General features: G+C 40.7%; 1 protein-coding gene across 5 annotated transcripts; it reads right to left on the minus strand.

Moving 5' to 3' along the window:
- Positions 1–6,697: 6,697 nt before the first annotated feature.
- On the minus strand, positions 6,698–24,784 carry Zfp455l1 (zinc finger protein 455 like 1). 5 transcript variants are annotated; one of them, XM_063273570.1, is made up of 4 exons: positions 24,638–24,784; positions 16,720–16,846; positions 16,168–16,263; positions 6,698–8,437 (listed from the first exon to the last, which is right to left on the minus strand). In XM_063273570.1, exons 2-4 carry the CDS (start codon positions 16,841–16,843, stop codon positions 7,245–7,247), a joined length of 1,413 nt encoding a protein of 470 aa, XP_063129640.1. In that variant the 5' UTR covers positions 16,844–16,846; positions 24,638–24,784; the 3' UTR covers positions 6,698–7,244. The 5 variants fall into 5 exon arrangements, with proteins under 5 accessions (XP_063129640.1, XP_063129636.1, XP_063129631.1 ...); XM_063273566.1 differs by lacking the exon at positions 24,638–24,784 and adding an exon at positions 23,969–24,603; XM_063273561.1 differs by lacking the exon at positions 24,638–24,784 and adding an exon at positions 19,175–23,865.
- Positions 24,785–24,887: the final 103 nt, after the last annotated feature.

Below are 24,887 nucleotides of genomic sequence, written 5' to 3' on the forward strand. Positions count from 1 at the left end.
TCTCCCAACAAAAAAGAGCCCAGGACCAGATGAGTTTAATGCTGAATTCTATTAGACCCTCATAGAAGACCTCATATCAATACTGTCCAAACTGTTCCACAAAAGAGAAACAGACGGAGCACTACCCAGTTCCTTCTATGAAGCCACAATTATGCTTATATCTAAATCACACAAAGACCCAACAAAAAGAGAGAACTTCAGACCAATTTCCCTATGAATATCTACGTAAAAATACTCAATAAAATTCTTGCAAACTGAATCCAAGAACACATCAAAATGATCATTCGTCATGATCAAGTAGGCTTCATCCCAGGGATGCAGAGATGCTTCAATATGCAAAAAATCCATCACGTAATCCACTATATAAACAAACTCAAAGAATAAAACCACATGATCATTTCACTAGATGCTGAGAATGCATTTGACAAAATTCAACACCCTTTCATGATAAAAGCCCTGGAAAAATCAGGAATTCAAGGCCCATGCCTAAACATAGTAAAAGCTACAGCAAAACAGTAGCTAACATTAAACTAAATGGAGAGAAACATGAAGAAATCCCACTAAAATCAGGGACTAGGCTAGGCTGCTCACTCTCTCCCTGCTTATTCAATATAGTACTCAAATTCCTAGCGAGAGCAATCAGACAACAAAAGAAGGTCAAAGGGGTACAAATTGGAAAGGAAAAAGTCAAAATATCACTATTTGCAGATGATAGGATAATATACTTAAGTGACCCCAAAATTCCACCAGAGAACTACTAAATCTGATAAACAACTTGGGCAAACTGGATAGGTATAAAATTAACTCAAACAAATCAGTAGTCTTCCTCTATGCAAAGGATGAAAAGGCTGAGAAAGAAATTATGGAAATGACAACCTTCACAATAGTCCCAAATAATATAAAATGCCTCGGTGTGACTTGATTCAAGCAAGTTAAATATCTGTATGACAAGAACTTCAAGTCTCTGAAGAAGGAAATTGAAGAAGATCTCAGCTCATCGATTGGCAGGATTAATATAGCAAAAACGGCCATTTTGCCAAAAGCCATCTGCAGATTCAATGCAATCCCCATCAAAATTCCAACTCAACTCTTCATAGAGTTAGAAAGAGCAATTTGAAAATTCATTTGGAATAACAAAAAACCCAAAATAACAAAAACTATACTCTTGGGGAATAAAAGAACTTCTTGGGGAATCACCATCCTTGATCTCAGACAGTATTACAGAGCGATAGTGATGAAAACTACATGCAGGTAGATCAGTTAAACAGAATTGAAGACCCAGAAATGAACCCACACACCTATGGTCACTTGATCTTTGACAATGGAGCTAAAATCATCCAATGGAAGAAAGATAGCATTTTCAACAAATGGTGCCTGTTCAACTGGAGGTCAGCATGTAGAAGAATGCAAATCGACCCACTTTTACAGACATGTACAAAGCTTAACATCAAGTGGATCAAGGACCTTCACATCAAACCAGATACACAAAAAACAAATAGAAAAAAAAAGTGGGGAAGTCCCAATCACATGGACACTGGGGAAATTTTCCTGAACAAAATACCAATGGCTTATGCACTAAGATCAAGAACCGACAAATGCGACCTCATGAAACTGCAAAGCTTCTGTAAGGCAAAGGACACTGTCATTAGGAGAAAATGGCCACCAACAGATTGGGGAAAGATCCTTATCAATCCTACATCCCTAGAGGAATAATATCCAAAATATACAAGGAACACAAGAAGTTAGACTCCAGAGAGCCAAATAACCCTATTAAAAAATGGGGTACACCGGGCTGGGGATTTAGCTCAGCGGTAGAGCACTTGCCTAGCAAGCGCAAGACCCTGGGTTCAGTCCCCAGCTCTGAAAAAAAGAAAAAAGAAAAAAATGGGGTACAGTGCTAAACAAAGAATTCTCAGCTGAGGAATATTGAATGGCTGAGAAGCACCTAAAGAAATGCTCAACATCCTTAATCATCAGGGAAATGCAAATCAAAACATCGCTGAGATTCTACCTCAAACCAGTCAGAATGGCTAAGATAAAAACTCAGGTGACAACAGATGCTGGCGTCGATGTGGACAAAGAGGAACACTCCTCCATTGTTGGTGGGACTCCAAACTGGTACAACCATTCTGGAAATCAGTCTGGAGGTTCCTCAGAAAACTGGACATTCCACTACCTGAGAACCCAGCTATGGACAATAAACCAGGAAAGTATATCCTGGGCATATACTGAAAGGATACTCCAACAAACAACAAAGACACATGCTCCAGTATGTTCATAGCAGCCTTATTTATAGCAACCAGAAGCTGGAAAGAACCCAGATGCCCTTCAACAGAGGAATGGATACAGAAAATGTGGTACATCTACACAATGGAGTACTACTCAGCTATCAAAACAATAACTTCATGAAATTCATAGGCAAATGGATTGTACTAGAAAGTGTCATCCTGAGTAAGGTAACCCAATCACAGAAAAACACACATGGTATGTACTCAGTGATAAGTGGATATTAGCCCAAAAGCTCAAATGATCCAAGATTCAATCCACAGACCACATGAAGCTCAAGAAGGATGACCAAAGTGTGGATGCTTCACTCCTTCTTAAAAAGGGGAACAAAAATATTCATAGGAGGGGATATGGAGGCAAAGTTTGGAGTGGAGACTGAGGGAACAGCCATTCAGAGCCTGCCCCATATGTGACGCATGTATATACAGCCACCAAAACTAGATAAGATGGATGAAGCTAAGAAGTGCATGATGACAGGAACCGGATATAGATTTCTCCTGAGAGATGTGGTCAGAGCATGTCAAATACAAGGGCAAATGCTTGCAGCAAACCACTGAACTGAGAATAGGACCCCCATTGGAGGAATTAGGAAAAGGATTGAAAGAGCTGAAGGGACTTGCGACCCCGTAAGAACAACAATGCCAACCAACCAGGGCTTCTAGGGAATAAACCACTACTTAAAGACTATACATGGACGGTTCCGTGTCTCCACCTGTATATGTAGCAGAGGATGGCCTTATTGGGCAACACGGGAAGGAGAAGCCCTTGGTCCTAACAAGGTTGGACCCCTAGTGTAAGGGAATGTAGGGGGAGTAGGTGGGGGTAGATAGGGAGGGGAACACCCTTATAGAAGTGGAGTGGGAGGGGATAGGGGGCTTATGGACAAGAAACCAGGAAAGGGAATAACACTTGAAATGTAAATAAAAATATATCCAATAAAAATAAATTAAATAAAAGAAAGAAAATCATCTACATTGAGGTGACCTCATCAGATATTGGTGCCTAGAAGTGAGTTTCAGATACAATTACCTTCCTTACCATACCTTGCTTTGGGACATGGTCTTTACATGATCCAGGTGAATGGTAGATGCCGGAATCCAGCCTTGACACAGGTTCAGGGTTCTCAACTGGAAACAGGGATATCTGGAAGGTGCATAATAAATATGCACAGACTACTCTTTGGGTACAAACTGACAAGCACTTTCAAGACTTAAAGTTTCTCTCTCTATTTGAGGATGCACACACTGCATTCTCTTGCACACTCTGCTTTTTTTTATTGCGGCTTTCTTTTCTCAAACTCCCACACTCATGCACACCTCTGTTCATTACCCTTTCATTCTCACACACGCTCTTCATACACACCTCACACATATATATCACACACACCACATGCACTCTCCTTTCACTCACACACAATCTTCAAACACACTTCACACTACCCCCTTCACTCACTCTTTACATTCTTTTCATGCTCTCTCACTCGCTCTCACATTTTCTCCCTCATGCGCTCTCTCATTCACTCTTTACATGCTCTCTCATTTACTCTCTCGAATTCACTCTTCACATTCTTTCTCATTCACTCTTCACATGCTCTTCTCATGCTCTCCAGCCTTTCTCTTGCCCCAGTCTTTTACTGATAATTCAAAAGTAGGTAGAAAAAATACATTGTATAATCATTCCCAAATCAAAGTCAAAAAAATAACCACATCCCACAAAAACTAAGAATTACAATTGTTCCCCAAAGTTTCAAGCTTCCCCTATTCTCAGGCCTGTGGCCAAAATAATAATAAGTGTAAACTTATCATTATTTAAACTTTAACTTTTAACTTATTATACTTCAGAGCTCAAAGCTCCGAGGTCAGCTCCTTCCAATTTCCTGTGAAGCTCTAATGATAAATGACATGGGCAAAGCTGCCAGTCAGTGGCCAGAAAGAATCAAGTTAACCCTTAACTCAGTGGTTCCGCTAGCTTTCTGTTCCTTGCACACAATGACTCTCATAGAGTCCCAGTATTTTAACTTAGTTTACTGGTATATAATTTTATATATTCTATACCTCCTTATCTAGGAACAACTTCTCAAATGTTATATAAAACTTATTTCCTAACTTCAATAACTTTTTCCTTTCTTACGGTCCCAATGTTGGCTCTAGTTCATTTCTAATAATTTCTTTAAAGTTTCTTTGTAAGTCAAGCATTAAACTGGAACTACTATTGTGCAGTTATTACATTGTTTCCAAGATGAGAACACACAGCATGCACCTGGGCCATTAGGGCTGTGCTGTGCTGTGCTCCTATGCCTCAATTTCCAATTGTTTAAGAATCATAACATCAAGGAACATCTAGTTTCACAGAATTCACCAGAGTAGGAGAAAGAAGTAGGAAACTCCAATATAATAGAATAATTTTACCAAGGCCAACTGAAAGGCAGTCATGCACAAATGAAATCTATGCAGCTGTTGTCCAGGGCTAAGGTTAGGAGAAATAGGAACAACCAGTTTTTACAAAGAGCTGCTGTGGTTACTGAGATGTCTCCATCCCGGCCTACTGCAGGCAGCCTCTTATTTCAGGTGGTGGGTCTCCTGGAGGGATGTGTCTCCTGCTTCTCAGGGTCCCAGATGCCACCTTACTTTACAAGGAGCTGCTGTGGGCTTCTGAGATGTCTCCATCCCGGCCTACTGCTGGCAGTCCCTGTCATCATCTGTCATCCCCAGCAGGTAGTCTATATATTCCCCTCAGATCAATGTAAAGAGGAAGTAGTACTTAAATGGCTAAGGTCCATCTTGTCCTGAATCCATTCATGTTCACTTGAACACTTCCCAGTCCTCTATTCTCCTTCCATAGTTACATGGATTCTACTGTTCAGAAACCATGTTTTGAGGCTTGTAGGACAATTTTCAATATCAGCCTCTGCTTCCTATCCCTAGACACCTTTTTTCCAGGTATAATTTCTCTATAAACTTTATACATTACATGTTCTGTTACATCCAAATACATTGTGTAATAGCCTCGCTGAAGTTCCCCCATTTCCCCAATAACAGTCTTTTGTTGTGGAAATCCTCAGTTTGGGTATATGTGTGTCTATCACTGTTATACATGAGACTGTATCTTCACCTGTAGACCTATAACATCATGTCAGTGTCTCCTTTGTTTAAAGACAGAAACAATCATTTCCTTAGCCATAATATAAACAAGAGACCACTCTATCAAAAATGAAATGTAGGGACACAAATGGTCACTGACAATTATCCTTCAATTTGTATCTTAGTAAGTGTATCAGAGTTCCATGTGTTCATTAAGGTGTTCTAACTCCCAATGCAGTCACAGTGGGACTGCATACCTTTTTCAGGTTCCATGTTCACTCAGAATGCGCTGCCTACTTTCTTATAATACTTTCTCAGGTGCAGATGGAACCAGAACCTCTTTCAAATCTACAAAGACCTAGTGGCCTTTCAGTTTTAGCATATTTGACACTCTAGAAACTAATATCCATTGTGCTACTATTGTAACAGCTCCAATTGTTGAAAAAGTGAGACTATGTACTTAGTTATCTTGGATGCCTCTACTCATGAGATCACAGGTATTTGTTGGTTGTTTTCTAAGTGTCTAGTTACCTGAAAGGACCCTGTGCTGGTGAACAGACTGTAAACTGGGATGCTTTCTTATGGTCATATCTCGAGGTAAGGAAAGGAGGATAAGACCATTTGTGATGGCTACACAAGGCTCCTGAGCAGAAGATGCTATGATAGTAAGAGTAGAACACACAACCCCTACTTCTTTACCCTTCTGAGACCCCAGACATTCAGAATCCTAACTAGCCAAGGAGATGAGGCCCCAACTCAGTGGCTATGCGGTATGTGAGACCATTTGTGGTGTGTGTGTGTGTGTGTGTGTGTGTGTGTGTGTGTGTGTGTGTGTGTGTGTGTGTGTATGCATGCTAGGGAGCCCCATAGATGTGTGGTTCTGGAATAAAACTGGACAGAGAAGCTATAATACCCATTATAGGGTGCTAATGCCTGCTCTTTCTGATATGTTTCCAAGCCTGCTTCCCTTAAGTGAGGTAAGATTTTCCATCTGTTCTTGAGAGTACTTAGCCTTATGTCTGTGGTCTGCCTTGATTTCTGCTCCAAAAACCCTGGACACACTGCCGTTTTTTACTTTTCCACTGTATAAAACACTTGTATTTTGGATATGGATAATATTACAAATCAGTCAGCACATGCTGTTCTAGGAAACCAAGAAAGATGGCTATGAAACTAGGATTTAGCATCTCTACATCAGACTCAAACATATGCATCTCTAATATCTAAATCCCCTGTCCTGGAACAGGAGAGAAAAACTAATGTCCATTCAGCCTAGGTTAGAACCAAAGCAGACCATTTTACAAAAGGGGAGAAATATGACTTTATAGAGCTTTCTTTTTTTTTTTTTTTTTTTTTGGTTCTTTTTTTCGGAGCTGGGGACCGAACCCAGGGCCTTGCGCTTCCTAGGCAAGCGCTCTACCACTGAGCTAAGTCCCCAACCCCTTTATAGAGCTTTCTACATGCTCGGAGAAACATCATTAGAGGAGCTTGGGTGACCCTATTGGGAAAAACAACAGTAACTATACTAGGGCCCAGATCTTAGACCCACATTATAAAAAAGTAAGTTTCGTTTTATATCTATAGGTACAAAAGAAACTCATAAACCCATGCAATATTCAAGCACACTATTGAATCCCCTGGTTGGAAGGTTACAGCAATGTCTCTATTGTTCTCTGGTAACCTTCTTATCATTTGTGCTGGTGAAAGTAAGACGTTTGTGTTGACATTCCAAACTAATTCACTTAATAGTTTACTGTATGGATTGATTTGAGCTGGATAAGGTCTGAGGATCAGAAAAGATATTTACCACACTCCATACAGTCACAGAGATTTATTCAGTATGAATTATTTGGAATAAGGATACACTTTTTTAAGACCTTAGTAGGATTTCTCTCTAGTATGAACTTTTATGTGTCGAGTAAGACGATAAACATTAAGAAAGGTTTTGCCACATTCCACACACGTCTGTGGATTGCCTTCAGAGTGAATTTCTTGATGTCTTCTAAGGTAGGAATATCTGGAAAAACATCTGCCACACTCTTCACACTTGTAAGGTTTCTCTCCAGTATGGACTATCTTATGTTTCCTAAGGGATGAGTGATGACGAAAGGCTTTGTGACAATTTTCACACTTGTATGGTTTCTCTCCAGTATGGATTGTTTGATGTTCCTGAAGACTTGCAGAATAAGTAAACCTTTTGTCACATTCTTCACATTTATAGGGATTATCTTCAGAATGGATTACTTGATGTCGTCTAAGGGAAAAAGATGAGGAATAATATCTGCCACACTCATCACACTTATAGGTCTTGTCTTCAGAATGAATTGTTTGATGTCTTCTAAGGCAAGAAGATGAGGAAAAACATCTGCCACATTCTTCACACTTGTTGGAGTTGTCTTCAGAGTGAATTATTTGATGTCGTCTAAGGGATAAAGATGAGAAATAACATCTGCCACACTCTTCGCACTTGTAAGGTTTCTCTCCAGTATGGACTGTCATATGTATCCTGAGGGCTGAGGGATGACGAAAGGCTTTGTGACATTTTCCGCACTGGAAGGGTTTCTCTCCAGTATGGATTTCTTTATGTTGGTTAAGGGTTAAAGCAGAAGAAAATACTTTGCCACATTCTTCATATTTAGAGTGTTTCTCTACACAGAAAATTCTTTGATGCTGCTTCAGGAAGGAAGGATCATAAAATGCTTTTCCACATTCTCCACACTTGTAGAGTTTCTCTCCAGAATGAATTCTTTGATGTTGCTTCAGCATTGAAGGATAGTAAAATGATCTGCCACATTCTTCACACTTGAAGTTTTTTTCATCAGTATGGTTTTTCTGGTGTATAAACAGTGATGAGCGACTACTAAAGGACTTGTGACACTCTTTACACTTGTAGGGTTTGTCTCCAGTATGAAGTCTCTGGTGTATAGACAGTGTTTTATGAGAACTAAGGGCCTTACCACATTCTTCACACTTGTAGGGTTTCCCCCCTATATAAATTCTTTGTTTTTTAACAAAAAGTGATTTACACTGAGTTGCATTGCTGTAATAGTCAGGATCACTGAGTGCTCTTCCTGTTGAGCCAAAGTTGAGATATGAGCAAAAGTTAAGTAATGTTCTTTATACTTATATGGCTTAAGTTTTTAAAATGAAGACAGTAACTCATATGTATTTAACCATAAATAAAAGTCTGCAGTATAGTTCAATACCTATAGGAACTGAGCAAAATTCACATACACAGTGGGTGGTAACTATATATTTTTATTGGAGTAAGAGCACAATCAAACAGAACATAGAAATAATGTTATATTATTCAAAGTTAAATGACTAAGTAAGTTCTAAGTGCATTTGCCTACCAGAAATAAGCCTTTAAAGCAATATGGATATTATAAGGCTAAACATCCATAAAGTTACAAAGTAGCCAAGCATGAAAAAATAAAGTTAATTGTGAGTATGTGAGATTGGATGAACATCAAATTTTTATCCTAAGTATAAAGTTTTATTTTGGAAGGTACAAAAGGTATGTTGCATAAGAAGTAGACTTTCCCCATCAAGACTAAATCATATAACGTAAGGATTTTTGCAGTATTTTATGTTTTATAGTTATGGCTCAAAAAGATATACTTGGGAGATATCAAGACATAATAATAAACTTCAGGTTCACCCAATAATAACGAAAATTTTGCTGGGGCAACATAAGTGTTACTGAATAGATATCTCAATTACCTATAAGTTTCTTTTGGTTGGTTGGTTGTGGGTTTTGGGTTTTGTTTTTTGTTTTTGTTTGTTTGTTTGTTTGTTTGTTTGAGACAGGGTTTCTTTGTAACCCTGGATGTCCTAGAAATTGCTACGTATATGAGGCTGGCCTTGAACTCAGAGATTCACCTGCTATCGACTCTCAAGGGCTGGGATTAATGCAATAGGGCACCAGGCTTAGCAATAAACTTACCTATTTCTAAGACTAATCAATTTACAAGATTAAATAGTCATTGAGCACTGAGTGGAGAGAGGCAATGAACAGGGCATGCAAATGGAAGAGAAACACAGATTGCTGCAGTAGCCACCAGACCAAGGGCAAAAGAAGGGACCCGCGAATCCCAGGGGACTAGCCAGTCTGTAGGATCAGTACGCAAGGTAACAGTGGATAAGGAGTTGAATCTAGTGTTTCTGTGGGGAGAACCCTTTGGCTACGCAGCTTGTGTGTGAAAGTAGAGATGAAAGCCAGGTTGGGTCCTTCATATTGGGTTCACAAACTTCTGAGATAGGACATTTTGTTGTGTTCTGGGGATTCCTTATGACTAAAGTCAGCCTTTGTTTCTGCTCCACCAAGTCCAGATGATGCTTTCCTCTCTAGAACTTTGAGTTCCTCAAATGTCTAGTTTTCATGGGTTTCTCTCTTTAAATGTGTCTTTTCAAGGCTATAGGTACTTCTGTATATAAAGCGTAGACACTGATCAACAACAGCCAACATAGCCCTGCTCATAGAATCAGTATATTATCCTTAACACTAGGGTCTGTATGAGAGGAAAATACGTATTGAGCTTCTGAGGTGCTCTGCCCACATCTGAAGACAAAGAACATGTTATGCTTAGGTGCATGATTGGGTTCAGTCTTACAGAGAAACAATGCCTTTTGAATATAGAGAATGATTTTATAAACTGTCATATGCTGATTTAGCTCACTGAACACCTGGTTCCAGAGATAGGCTATGCCCCATAACTGACTCAGTAACAGGTAGGACAACAGCAGGACAGCCCGGAGAAAGACACCATGCACTCAGGAACAGGGGAATCACTATCCCTGAACTCAAGCAGTATTACAGAGCAATAGTGATAAAAACTGCATGGTATTCGTACAGAGACAGACAGATAGACCAATGGAACAGAACTGAAGACCCAGAAATGAACCCACACACCTATGGTCACTTGATTTTTGACAAAGGAGCCAAAACCATTCAATGGAAAAAAGATAGTATTTTCAGCAAATGGTGCTGGTTCAACTGGAGGTCAACATGTAGAAGAATGCAGATCGATCCATGCTTATCACCCTGTACAAAGCTTAAGTCCAAGTGGATCAAGGACCTCCACATCAAACCAGATACACTCAAACTAATAGAAGAAAAAGTGGGGAAGCATCTCGAACACATGGGCACTGGAGAAAATTTCCTAAACAAAACACCAATGGCTTATGCTCTAAGATCAAGAATCGACAAATGGGATCTCATAAAACTGCAAAGCTTCTATAAGGCAAAGGACACTGTGGTTAGCACAAAATGGCAACCAACAGATTGGGAAAAGATCTTTACCAATCCTACAACAGAGAGAGGGCTTATATCCAAAATATATAAAGAACTCAAGAAGTTAGACTGCAGGGAGACAAATAACCCTATTAAAAAATGGAGTTCAGAGCTAAATAAAGAATTCACAGCTGAGGAATGCCAAATGGCTGAGAAACACCTAAAGAAATGTTCAACATCTTTAGTCATAAGGGAAATGCAAATCAAAACAACCCTGAGATTTCACCTCACACAAGTGAGAATGGCTAAGATCAAAAACTCAGGTGACGGGTTGGGGATTTAGCTCAGTGGTAGAGTGCTTGCCTAGCAACCGCAAGGCCCTGGGTTCGGTCCCCAGCTCCGAAAAAAAGAAAAAAAAAAAACAAAAAAAAAAACAAAAAAAAACCTCAGGTGACAGCAAATGCTGGCGAGGATGTAGAGAAAGAGGAACACTCCTCCATTGTTGGTGGGATTGCAGACTGGTACAACCATTCTGGAAATCAGTCTGGAGGTTCCTCATAAAATTGGACATTCCACTACCTGAGGACCCAGCTATACCTCTCTTGGGCATATACCCAAAAGATGCCCCAACATATAACAAAGACACATGGTCCACTATGTTCATAGCAGCCTTATTTATAATATAGCCAGAAGCTGGAAAGAACCCAGATGCCCTTCAACTGAGGAATGGATACAGAAAATGTGGTACATCTACACAATGGAATATTACTCAGCTATCAAAAACAATGACTTTATGAAATTCATAGGCAAATGGATAGAACTGGAAAATATCATCCTGAGTGAGGTAACCCAATCACAGAAAAACACACATGGTATGCACTCATTGATAAGTGGCTATTAGCCCAAATGCTTGAATTGCCCTAGATGCACAGAACACATGAAACTCAAGACGGATGATCAAAATGCGAATGCTTCACTCCTTCTTTAAAAGGGGAACAAGAATACCCTTGGCAGGGAATAGGGAGGCAAAGTTTAAAACAGAGGCAGAAGGAACACCCATTCAGAGTCTGCCCCACATGTGGCCCATACATATACAGCCACCCAATTAGACAAGATGGATGAAGCAAAGAAGTGCAGGCTGACAAGAACCGGATGTAGATCTCTCCTGAGAGACACAGCCAGAATACAGCAAATACATACGTGAATGCCAGCAGCAAACCACTGAACTGAGAACGGGACCCCCGTTGAAGGAATCAGAGAAAGGACTGGAAGAGCTTGAAGGGGCTCAAGACCCCATATGAACAACAATGCCAACCAACCAGAGCTTCCAGGGACTAAGTCACTACCCAAAGACTATACATGGACTGACCCTGGGCTCCTACCTCATAGGTAGCAATGAATATCCTAGTAAGAGCACCAGTGGAAGGGGAAGCCCTTGGTCCTGCTAAGACTGAACCCCCAGTGAACGTGATTGTTGGGGGGAGGGCGGCGATGGGGGAAGGATGGGGAGGGGAACACCCATATAGGGGAGGGTGAGGGACTAGGGGGATGTTGGCCCGGAAACCGGGAAAGGGAATAACAATCGAAATGTAAATAAGAAATACTCAAGTTAATAAAGAAAAAAAAATCAAAAGAAGTGAACTGTTTCCTGTAGAGGCTGCTATGATTTACCTCAGGGTAGAAAGCCGTGTAGAATAGGAACAGCTAATGGAATGCTTATCCTTAAAATGGATAGAAGAGACACAATGCTAAAGTCTCTTAATCATAACTCCAAGATCAGAGCTAAATTCTGATAGATACTATAACCATCAACTTAGTGACTATGCTAAGTCTACGGGCTATCTAAATCATAAATCTTCGGTTTTTCTATACAGTTTCCCTGGAAACGGTCAAAGCATGATGACTTACCAGTATGTGCACAGGTCATATTAATTCATCAGATTACCCTTGATGTGTAGTTTTCTTGCAACCTTCTTTTATTTAGCTGATGTTACAAAAATATCTACTAAGCTAAACAACTACCACCTTCATAACTCTAGCTGTGCCTGCTAAAAATCACCACAGCTGGGCTGGTTAAATGTTAGCATGCCTTCAAAAAAGGAGGCTACAGGAAAGGTCACTGAACCCTCACCTGGGCACGCAGTCCTTCCTTTCAGCTAGTTGTGTGTAATGAGGCATTAATTGCATGGGCTTTCAAGCTTTTCTAGAGCTAGCACAGTATACAGACCATAGAAACTAAAACTGGGTTGCAGGGTTGATGGCAGCAACCTGGAGAAACTGTTATATATACTAATGGTCCACATCAAAATAAATACTGCCTAAAACACATAACCCATGGGAAATTTCTTTTACATTAAATGCTAAGTTTACTTGTTAAGCTTTTTAAGTCTCATTTGGAATTGCTTAATCCAACAGCATATATATAAAGGATCAGAAGCATGGGCCTAAGGGAGTGAGGCGTCTCATTGATTCTTCAGTCAGTTACAAAGTGAACTGCTGTACTCTCCTTTCCATCTTTGTTGTTGGTGACCTCTCTTCCAAGTCTATTGACATCTCTAAACCTCTTGCTGACATAGAACTTTTCCCTGTGTAGGTCAGTGTAATCATTTTAAGAAGATGTAAAGTATACATATTTGAAGGTATATCTCTAATAAAAGGACTAACTTACTTAAGATAATACAAACTACAGAAATAAAGAAGAGGACAAAAGCACAAAATCATAAGGCTAAGTCACATTAGGTCTGACTATGTAACACAGGCATTATGGGAAATGAGATTTAATCTCAAAATTTATTGAAGTTCCTAAGCTATAAAATTCTATTCATGCTAGCAAACACTTATGGCTTAAAGATGTCTGTCTAGTCACTATGTCTTTGCTAACTTTCTTAAGCTTTAGGCATGTGGAAAATGGTGTCATATCAAAAAAATCATAACTACTTGTATACCTTTTCATTCTTACATACGTCTCTTGAAAAGGCCAGCGACACTATTATCTTTTCTATACTACTCTCTGATTAAATAAAACAAGGAACGTAGACAATCTGGAGGACTGATCTAGATTGTGGAGAGGTGCACCATAAAGGGCTCAGGAAAGTGATAACCCTAGTTCCTCCCGGGTGTATTTGTTAGTTTATTTAGGGAAACTGTAATTTTTTTATTAATTTATTTTTGCCTGCATGCATGTCTACAGATATGTCTGTGTGATGGTGTCAGTTCCCCTGACCTAGAGTTATAAACAGTTGTGAGATGCCATATGGGTTCTGGGAACTGAACTCTTCCTCTGGAAGAGAAGCCAGTGATCTTAACTGCTGAGCCATCTCTCCAGTCCCAGCGATTGTAATTTGGGGGACTGAAATTTTTAATAGAGATAATGACATTTGTTTATTATAATCCTAATCTGATGGAGCCAATAATTCACTGTAAAATGTTACAACAAATATAATTATGTCACAGTTGGTAATAATCAGTCAACTAATGAGTGATTAAATATAATCAATGTGCCCAAATTGTGTTTGTATTCATGCTAAATACAGATGTAATTCATTTATAGAGACAATATTGGACTGACTGATTGACTAATACCTATGGTCCATTATCCAGTCCTCGCTACATGACAAAGTTTAGCCTAAAACAGGGAACTCAAACAAATTTAAAGTCATCTTACAGTTTGCTCAATATGGAATAATATTTGAAATCAGGTGTAGTTTACAAATACCTGGTTATTGAAATTAAATTAAATGAGTGAAGACAGTTATGATGACACGACACTTGCATGGTAGGACACATCCAGGATAGATGATAACACTTATTATTAGCACACTGTCCAATGGGACACAGACTTACAGAGTGGACAGCATGCTAGCCTCATCAAAGGATAAGGCTGCATGGGGAATAGGACTTGCCAGCATCTGCTGCTCCTGACTCCCTCTGGCCTGTAAGCCACTGTAAGGAACTCCTACTCCTTAGGTCCTATTTCACAAGACAGAGGGATGGATCCTCTCAGGCTGAGGAGGTACACAAACTCAGCACCAACTGTCTAAAAGTCTTACATGGAGATACTCCTTGCAATTACTCTGCACTCAATGTCTCTTGATCTGATAATTGAGGATACAGTGTATAGGGGAACCCTATCCTAACACCTGTCACCCAAATGGTTTGGGAACTACATGGAAGCTCAAATGGCCATGCCCTGTCCCTGATTTCAATTTTCCTTCATCCTCCTAACAAAGCTAATCCCTGAGCTGAGAAGTCAATGCCTGATTTTGTAAGCAGTCCTCAGAAGAGTGTGAGACAATATATGACAGAGGCTCTTCCACAGGGCCAGTTAGCACAGCAGGGTGAACTGTGGGCATTCCCTTCAACTAAGGTGCATGTGCCATATGTGGACCCACCACAGCCAGGTAAAGAAAGCAATGGCCTGAGGAGGAGGAGATGTGGACTGTGAACATTCACTCAGAGCAGTCATTGAGTCACCTTCCAGAGACAACTGTACCAGCTCCTCAGCCCTGCTTCCATTACAAACTGGGAAGCTAGTGGATATACAAACACAGGAGACCTAGAGAAAGGACCATGATATCTCCTCCCAGTGGACTCATAGTAATATTAACCATAATAGTTCCTATAGGGATAACCACAATGGCTGCCCATGAATGGACTCTAAACAAAACACTTCACCACCTCAGATGTATATGGGACCATTGGGTTTAGAAATAAAGTTTTCTGGTTTTTTGTTAATGATTTATGACTGTGCATATATCCAAATAAAATTTTTATACAATATAAATATTTTCCTTAAAAAAAAATGTAGCCATGAAAGAGGCACACAATCGCTGGTTACTTGACTGGTTTGATGGGGGTTCAAGAATGAACACCTTAAAGATTTAAAGTGCTTTCATCCTTCTCTTCCTAGGTCTAATGGTCTGGCCCTGGTAATAAACTGGTAGTAAAATTTTGTTGAATAAACAAAATAGCCTCTGACAAACAACCGTACCTATTGGCCCAATACCTTATACAATAGATCAATGTTTTGATTCTTCCTTAAAATCAGTGAGAAACGAACCATCCAAAGTGACTCCTGTTAGTCTAACTTTTATCCACTGCTCCCCACCCTAATTCGTCATATTCAACAGAACTGAAATCAACAGAACTGTTGAGCCCTCTGCTTCTGCCTGCCCCTGTGTCATGGGAATGTGGTGTTGATTTTATTAACCAAGTCATGCTCACTTTGGCACAGAGCTCTTTCTGGCATGAGTTTGCTCTTAACCCTAGCAAATAAATGACTCCCAGTCTGACCAGTACTGTGTTGCATTTCCCTGAGTCTTACATTACAATAGAGACTCAACAAAAAGAAAAACCTTGGAAGGTTTTTCTGTAAATACGTGCACAGGCCACTCTTTTTGAAATAAAAAGCCTGAGAGACTTAAGCCACCATAAACATCTGAGAGATATGAAGGAGAGACCTAAAGAATAATTTTCATAATACGTATGTCAAGGCATATGGGAAAATCCAGTTTTTTGTTGGATCTTTAGATTTGAACTCTGTCCCCTGATCCCCTTGTTCCTACACACCTGGGTGCACAGGGGCTGCTGCTTGTCTCTGCATATCCCAAGGCCCTTGTCTCTGCTCCAGGAATGTCACCAAGAATGGCTTAGAGAAAGTTAGACCTGTTTGTAGGAAAAGAGAATAAGATTGTTTAAATGTTCTTCTACTGGGAATTGACGTGTCCCTTCTAGTACAGTATTTATAAGGAAGGAGATGATAAATAATTGCAGACAATTAGTTCCTTACATGGTTTCTGACACATCCAGTACAATACATGAAGGAATGTACAATATCCTGATTCTGAGTTTCCTTAAAAAGAAAACATTAAAACTGAATTGAGAAGCAATTTCATTGACAAGTGTGGTCCATGGCGTATGCTGGTGCATTTCTAACAGTCCCACAAGAACAAAGGAGACATTTCAAACACAGGGAGGAAAAACAACGAAATGTTTCTTAGCTACATAGCAACCTCCCTAATTTTCCTCAAAATGTCGACATGGTCCCAAGAGATATTGTACTAAGTGAGGAAGTTTACATGTTGATGTTGAGATACAAATTAGCTTTAGATCAATGCTCACCCAGGAACACAAGGTTGCTGTAATTCTCCAACATCACGTCCCTGTATAGATTCCACTGAACAGGCTCCAGGCACTCCCACTCTTCTGGAGAGAAATCAATGGCCACATCCCAGAAGGACAGCATTTCCTGAAATAAAGACCAATGAATAATATCATACCTTTAATTAATTAAAACCATTAATAATATAAATATATAAACCATTCATAAAATTAATAAAACCATTAATAATATAAATACTAAGGTCCATTGGGTGTGCTATAGATGAAAAATATAATTATTGATGCTTATTTCAAAAGTATCTAATGGCAGAATTGAGGGTCTTTTGGTTTGTTTGTTTTTTTTGTTTGTTTTTTTTTTTTGTTTTTTTAGTTTTATTCAATACAGTCCTAGAATGTCACATGAAAAAAAGTCATCGTTTTTCCTTTTCATTAATGTAAAAATATCAGAAATTTATGTATTCTTGGGGAATTTTGTAGTAATTGCATGAGTAAGCTTTGGATTGTTTTTCTCAGTTTTGATTAAGTTCACCTCCTCAATCACTACCTTTCACATAAGAAGTAACTTTGATTTGTGTGATATAATAGTTGTCTCTGGGGTTGGGGATTTAGCTCAGTGGTAGAGCATTTGCCTAGCAAGCGCAAGGCCCTGGGTTCGGTCCTCAGCTCCGAAAAAAATAAAATTAAAAAAATAATAATAGTTCTCTCTGAGACTTACTGCTAATCGAGGCCTAGTCCTGGAAGCTTCTAGCCTTTCTAGAATCTTATCTAAGCTTAGAACATTTTCAGCCTCTGAGACTTGATACTGAATAATCTCACCCTTTCTAGATCTTTCTGAACTCTTGCTGGCTGGTTCAACTCAGCTGTTGTGGATCAAAATCCTCTCTAGGCCGACTGATACAGTCTGGCTTCTTTCAGTTTCTCCTGCATTATGAAGCTTGGCTTCACACTAACTCTGTCAATCTATTCTAATCTCCTGGCGGCTTCTCATTCCATGGCTTGTTCTGTCCTCATCCGTGTCTCGCTTGCTTTCCCTCTGCAACCTGTCTCTGTACAATTATCCCAATAAAAGACCTCTTTTTTTTCTTCTCCCTGTCTCGCTCTCTGAAGTAGCTTCCCTATCTTCTCTCTTCTCGTCAGAGTTGGGCATAGCCTATTCTGTAAAATCTTTCTGATTCATCACTGCTACGTAATTAGACATCAGTTTCAAAAATGGATGCTTCTTTCTACAAATGAACATTACCTTCATTAAAGTTTGCGATTAAAGTTACTAAGGGCATGTACTAAGGGCATGTCTATATTCCCACCAGAGGGATTAAAAGTGTATGTTGAGATAAGTCACACTCCAACCAGACACAGGGTTTTTCAGTAAACAACACACTCTTGGGGTGCAAAATGTAACCAAATATTCTGCAACATTCCAGGTTTCTGATATATACCCAACATAATCCTTATACACTTCCAGCATTAGGGGCAACAGGACTGGGAGCTTCTCCCTATTACACTGTTCCAGACATCCACTGCTCAGGAAGTCCCCAAGCCTTGGCTTCCATGTGTCATTGATCAATGGGAAAACACATTAGACCTACTTCTGGGAGTTACAATTCTTTACATTTAACATACTGATAAGATCATGTGTTATCTAGCTTCATCTCTCTGAACATAAATCCAGTTTCACCCACATTGATTCAAATGACAAGGCTATTTTTCTTCTCTGGCACATTATTAATTAAAAATAAATACATCATTATCCCATCCATCTCTTCATTGCAATATTTCTCCTGTCCAACACTCTATCACAGAGTATTCTTTAGTATTATTTCACACACACACACACACACACACACACACACACACACACACACATTGCTATGTAAATATGAATCACTGATTCACTTCACTGTCTTCTGTATGTATGTTTTCAGGACTGATCCTTGTTACTGGATAAACAGGAGTGGGCTTATCCCTGGGAAACATCAATTCTCCCTCTCTCAGCAGGTCTTAGATGCCCATACTTCTTCACCTAGCCAGGAGATTACCCTGCAGGGCATCACATGCTGATGTCATTGCTCAGGTAGTCACAATGGTGGGTATCAAGCTTCCCTTCTCTAGGAGGCAAAGACTCATAGCAAACCTCTGATTTTGACATGGACCTCTAGTCCTCATACCCAAACTGCTCCTGCTCCAGAAATATTCCCTGGTAATTATGTGCAGAAAATGCAGTGTAGACATACCTATTCAGTCAGATCACAAGATCATGCATAGTTCTCTGCATTTTTGGTAAGTTTCAGCTTTCTGTAATGCTCTTGTGCTGGAGCTAGAAGTGCTTTGAGCAGTAAGAGCTACACACTTATGTGTAGGTCTAAGGAAAAGTATTCACAATGCAATTTGCACTTCCGATGCTTGAGTAAAATGTCATCAGTATGTTCTCCTCTAAGATTTAAACCTAACAAGTCACCTGTAGCAGCTTCCAAGAATGATGTAACTTCTACTGGTGAGGCTTTAAGTCCCATTGGATAGCTTCTACTAATGTCAAGATATTGAGCGGCACTGTGGCATCTTTAGGGATATAATCCCATACAGGACATTGCTGTGGCCCACTGCCATGAGAGACTATTTATTGCTTCTCTCCCTTTGGAACCTGGCAAGGCACCTCCAACCACTATGGACAACCCGTCCTTCTGCAGATCTTCATGCCAGATCCAGTTGCAATCCCGAGTCTTGTGTCTGAAATGCAAGGTGCTTTCACCATTGGGAGGAGGGAATAGCTATTGTCACAAGACTTTATAGGACAACTGATATATATCTTCTTTAAAGAAACAACTGCAGAGAAAATAGTCTTTTGTCTCATGAGCAGAGTTCAGCAGTGAGGAAGAAGCCAAAGCACCAGCAGAATGAAGCACTTTGGTGAATAGAAGTTTCTCAAGGGAAAAGAAATCGAAATGTCTTGAGAGCTTCTTTACAGCCAGTAGAGAAAGGTCCTCCTGTCTTTACAAGTAAGTGAGAAAAAAACGATTGCACTCTTTTAACCATAGGGTCACCAAGTACGTGGGAGAACCAGCAATGTAGAGAATGATGAGAGCCCAGAGCAGAGAAAAGACAAAAACAATTTTCTGTGAGAGAAATCTATGCTTGCAATAGAGAATTAACTGCAAGGATCACTACATGCTGCCCAGCACTGGCTTTCTCCATTCTGCATGGGCAAGTATCTGCTCTCTTGAGTACAATCTCCTGTGAGACGGTGTGGGCGGAGGTCAGTGGACCTGACAGGATACGATCTAGTAGGAATTTTAGCCAATACAATTAACATCAAATATTTCAGGGGAATTAGAGAGTTGCAAAATTCACTTTCTATGGGGAAGAAATGCAAATAATGTCTGACCTGAGGCAGAAACACTGTCACTTGTTAATAGTTGCACATATTCTTACAGTAATTGGGAGGTAAATGTTTATATTCCACTTAGATGGAAGCCAGTCCTAGAGGAAGGCTAGAGCAACAGACAGAGCAGATATATTAAGAACTCTTGCATTTCCCATCAATGTGCCTCAGAGATATATTTTTCAAAGAGTCAGGCAAAACTAAAGATTAGCAGGACATTGGTGGGAAGTCAACATGAGATGTAAAGAGAGGGCTGTATTCCTGATCAGGTTCCAAACATTACAGAGTCTCCATTCATAACCAGCCTGTCTGTCTGTCTGTCTGCATAGGGCTTAACATACATACAACACAGATCAAGCAGCAGCAACTCCTAGGTGGTGCTGAGAGTCAAACAGTCTCTGAGAGCGGGGAGAGAGGATTAAAGATGGAAAAGGCAGAAAAAAGATGCAGAGCCAAGAAACAGACTTGGGAGGACTGCAGGTCAACACCGCAGCAGGCAGCAGGCAGCAGGCAGCAGGCAGCAGGCAGCAGGCAGCAGGCAGCAGGCAGCAGGCAGCAGGCAGCAGGCAGCAGGCAGCAGGCAGCAGGCAGCAGGCAGCAGGCAGCAGGCAGCAGGCAGCAGGCAGCAGGCAGCAGGCAGCAGGCAGCAGGCAGCAGGCAGCAGGCAGCAGGCAGCAGGCAGCAGGCAGCAGGCAGCAGGCAGCAGGCAGCAGGCAGCAGGCAGCAGGCAGCAGGCAGCAGCATTGAGTTTATTTTTCACCACCTTTTTATACTTCACAGTACCATGGGAAGCAAAGTTACAAGGAAACAGAAACAAATGCAGAAATACACACCAGATATCTGTTCTTAAACAAAGGCCTCTCTGTTCCTTCCACCACATTCAATCCAATGTTCAGCCTCTCGCCTTGACCATCAGATGCACCTCCTCCTATCCTTCCATGCCTCAGAAGGCCAGGAAATCTGCACACAGGTCCTGATCTGCTGTGATCCTGCCTGGCAGATCTTTCTCTCTCTCTTTCTACATCAGAAGAGCAGGCAAATGGCCCCCCACACTAGTCTCTATCCCTGGGCTTTACTAGCATAAAGGTGGCATAATACAATGATAAAATTTTGCTTCAAGTTACCATATCTTGCAATTATAGGATGAGAGAATGAAATAAAACGTGAAAAACATGAAAGATCAAATGTAAAGGTCTTTTTCTCCCTTAGAAAATGTGGATTACATAATGAGAATTTTACTTTTAAAATAAATACCACATTTGATCCATACATTAGGGCTCTAGATGTATTTTTGGATTTTAACAGTCTGTGTATAGTTTGAGTCTTGTTAAGGCACCAGTAAGCAGAGTTTATTCAGCAAAGAGTATGGACTTGCACTCCGATGACTTAACTTTACATAGATCCCGGAAAGAAGAGGACGATGGAATATAGAATATGAAAGAGTTGGCCAGGCAAGCAGACATATAGCTTTTAACTCTAATATGTCACCTTAGTTTTAAATGACTATGGAGGATCCTATGAAGGCAGACTCTTTTGTAACAGAAAATGACAATGCAATAAGGATCTGCAGTGCTCAGGTTTATTACTTGCACATGTGTTTGGCAACTGTTCAAACCATTTGTAATTTCTCTTCATATATATCAGCAAGTTCTGAATCACACCTCCTTTCCAGTTTCCCAGATATGATTTGTCTAACACAGCAAGCTTCATGCATGAGCTGTAAAGACAAGTAACTCCTTCCCTCATACTAACATACAATGAAGGAAGCCTGGGAGGGCAGAGAACAACCCACCAAGAGGAACAGGGCTTCAACCTGTGCAAGAGGAAGGCGTCCCACACTAGCAGTTTGCTTTACTGGTTGGAGATGGCAGTATGCATGAGAGACAGTGGAGGAAGTGGTTTTGTTCCTGGTAACTGGAAGCAGCATCTGCAAACAGCTGAAGCTCTGGGACAGGGACACGGGAAGGCATGTGCGATGCAGCTTTAGAAAAAGACACAGGGATGTAAACCACAGCAGCCTGCATCAGTCAAGAACTGTACAAAGGAAATGAAGAAATGATGGACTCTCAGCTTAGAGATGAGAGGAGGAAACTGGAAGAATTCAGGGAAGACCAGAAGAAAGCATCATCAGGTCATGGCAGAATCTAACACAAACTACTATCCAAAAAGAGTGGAAATTTGCTGCAAATAGGCAGAATATTCAAGCAAGGGAAAGAGGACAATTCTTCCTCACATAGTAAATGCAAACAATTAATCACCAAAATGTAATGTCTTTAACAAGAGTATGCTATGGAAAAAAAGTTTAAATTGCACAAGGAATGGGTCAGCAGAAGGGAAGCACATGTAGTTTGTAAGTCAGCAAATTGCTGATTGCAGGGATTTGCCATGGCTCTTACTGGAAAACATGAAATGAACCACAGAAAGTATTTCTCATGTGCACCAAGTATGTTTAAATGTTTTCTGACACAGACTGAAGTAGCCTACATTGATCTTGAATTTGCTGTGATGCAGGGGATGTCACCCTTCCCCCCTCACAAATGCAGAGATGACAGGGATGTGCCTCAGAATAGGCTCAAGTTTCTTTTCTATCACAGTTCTGTTTACTTCCAATCACATGAATACACACAGGTCTGTGATTTCTCCCTCAGCCTGCTGACCTGACACAAAAGAGTTCATGTGAGTTTTCCACTGGCTTCTAGTACCCTGCTCATAAACTTTTTCAACAAGCTCAAGTCCTGATAATGTCATGTTGACCAGAAGCGTCGTGGGCTAAGCAGACATTCTCTCTGTTCTTAAAATTACTCAACTCTAATTTTACACAGTTTAGGGATGGAGGTCCTGTCAAAAGTTTTAGGGCTGAAGAGATGGCTCAGCGGTTAAGAGCACCCTACTACTCTTCCAGAGGTCCTGAGTTCAATTCCCAGCAACCATATGGTGGCTCACAACCATCTGTAAAGAGATCCGATGCCCTCTTCTGGTGTATCTGAAGACAGCTACAGTGTACTTATATATAATAAATGAATAAATCTTAAAAAAAAAAAAAGAACTATAAAAAAAAAAGTTTTAGAAAACACAGCCCTAAGGTGAAACATGTTGTGAGTTCCTTCAGTTCCCGCCCTGCCTTGTAGAGGTTCCTGTCTGTGTGTCCACTGCATGTCTTTCTTCACCCCTAGTCAAAGATTTTCAATATTCTATTCGTGGGTTCTGGCAGATCTGTCGGTTGTGTTCCAGAATTTTCCAACATGCCACCTGTTGTGGCTAAAGATTCTTCCTCTTAATTCTTTAACTGGCAGAGAAAATGAACACAATCAGACCTCAAGGCCTTTACTAAATGCTGGCTACAGAGTACACGGGGACCAGAAACACCATTTACTCTAAGAACACTGAGGAATCTGACAGCATCCGGGTGAGAATGGGGCAGCCAGGGAAGTGTGCTTCCAGCAATGCAGGTCTGTGAGTTCCTGCACTATCTCAGGAGCAGGTAGTCAACTGACCATTAGTTTGCAATCCTGCCCCTTGCACTTTTATCTATTCTCCCACTACCAAGCTGCTCCAGTGTACCAGAGCCACAAGGCAGGCGCGGGCTGCACGTGGTGTCCTAAGAAACCTTTAGGGCACAATCCTGAACTCTCTGTCCCCTCAAGTTTCCCAGCCAGTTCAGCACAGCTAATCCAGGCAGCTTCTTCCGCCCTCCTACCCAGCCTTTATCCGCTCCCTCAGAGACCAATCCCTACGCCCCGCACAGAGCCCCGGGTTACGCTGCTCCCCGGACGAACCTCCAAGTCCCAGACCAACCTCCAAGTACCGGACAACAGGAATGTACAGCCGCACACGCTTTCCGCCCAACTTTGAGAAAGACCCACAAGTAGACACCTGAAGTCAGAATAGGATTTCCCGGAAGACTCCCTGTGGTCACAGTGGTGCAGACTACATCTCCCAGAAGTCAGTGCGAAGGAAATCCTGGAGCCTAACTCAGGTTTCCTCTACTGTTCCTGGTATTTGAGGATTTTTTATGTTACTCTGCCCTGGAGTGTGGGAGGACAAATCCTTATCTGCAGAAGAGCTATGGGTAATGAGATTGGTTTCCGATCCCAGAACCACACAACAGGAGATGGATATGAGTCGAACCTTTGACAGAAACATTTAGCTTATAAGTAATTTCTGGTGGTAATTTTAATATTACTACTTCCTGAAAAAGTGCTGACTCAGCTTTACGTTAAAATAACAAAGCAATACACTAACGAATATGGGAAGGAAAAGTAACTTTTAACATACTGTTTGTAATCAGTCGTGGTGTGCCTGACTATGCTCCTAGATCCCCATTGGCTTCTGACAAATGGACGGGCAATACAAAGCTGGCTTGGTTTCTGCCCCAACAAGCTCGTATACTCTTGTGTTTCTACTTTTCAAATATATAGAGACGATTCCCCGGGGCATTGCTAATATTACACACACATGACTGAAAGAATGAAAAATGCAGCCAAGAAGTCAGAAGTTTAGAAATGCTAAAATTCTATCTCGCCCCTAAGAAGCCCTAAATACCTCAAATTCCAGACTCTGCTCTCTACCAGTAAGTAGGTAAAAGGTCACATTTCTTGAGCCTGCTCTCTGTATGGAACTAGGTGAAAGGGTGTAAGATAGGCCCTTAAGTACATGATCCAGGCCTAGTAAGATAACAGGAAATGAGCTGAGTAACCGCTTATCTAGCTTCTGTAAACTGCTTGCGCCATAGAAGGAAAGCCCTTGTGACCTGTCTTAACTGCAATCTGTCACCCCACGACCCCACCACCCA

Source organism: Rattus norvegicus, chromosome 1 (genome assembly GCF_036323735.1).
Source record: "Rattus norvegicus strain BN/NHsdMcwi chromosome 1, GRCr8, whole genome shotgun sequence".
Lineage (NCBI taxonomy): Eukaryota > Metazoa > Chordata > Mammalia > Rodentia > Muridae > Rattus > Rattus norvegicus.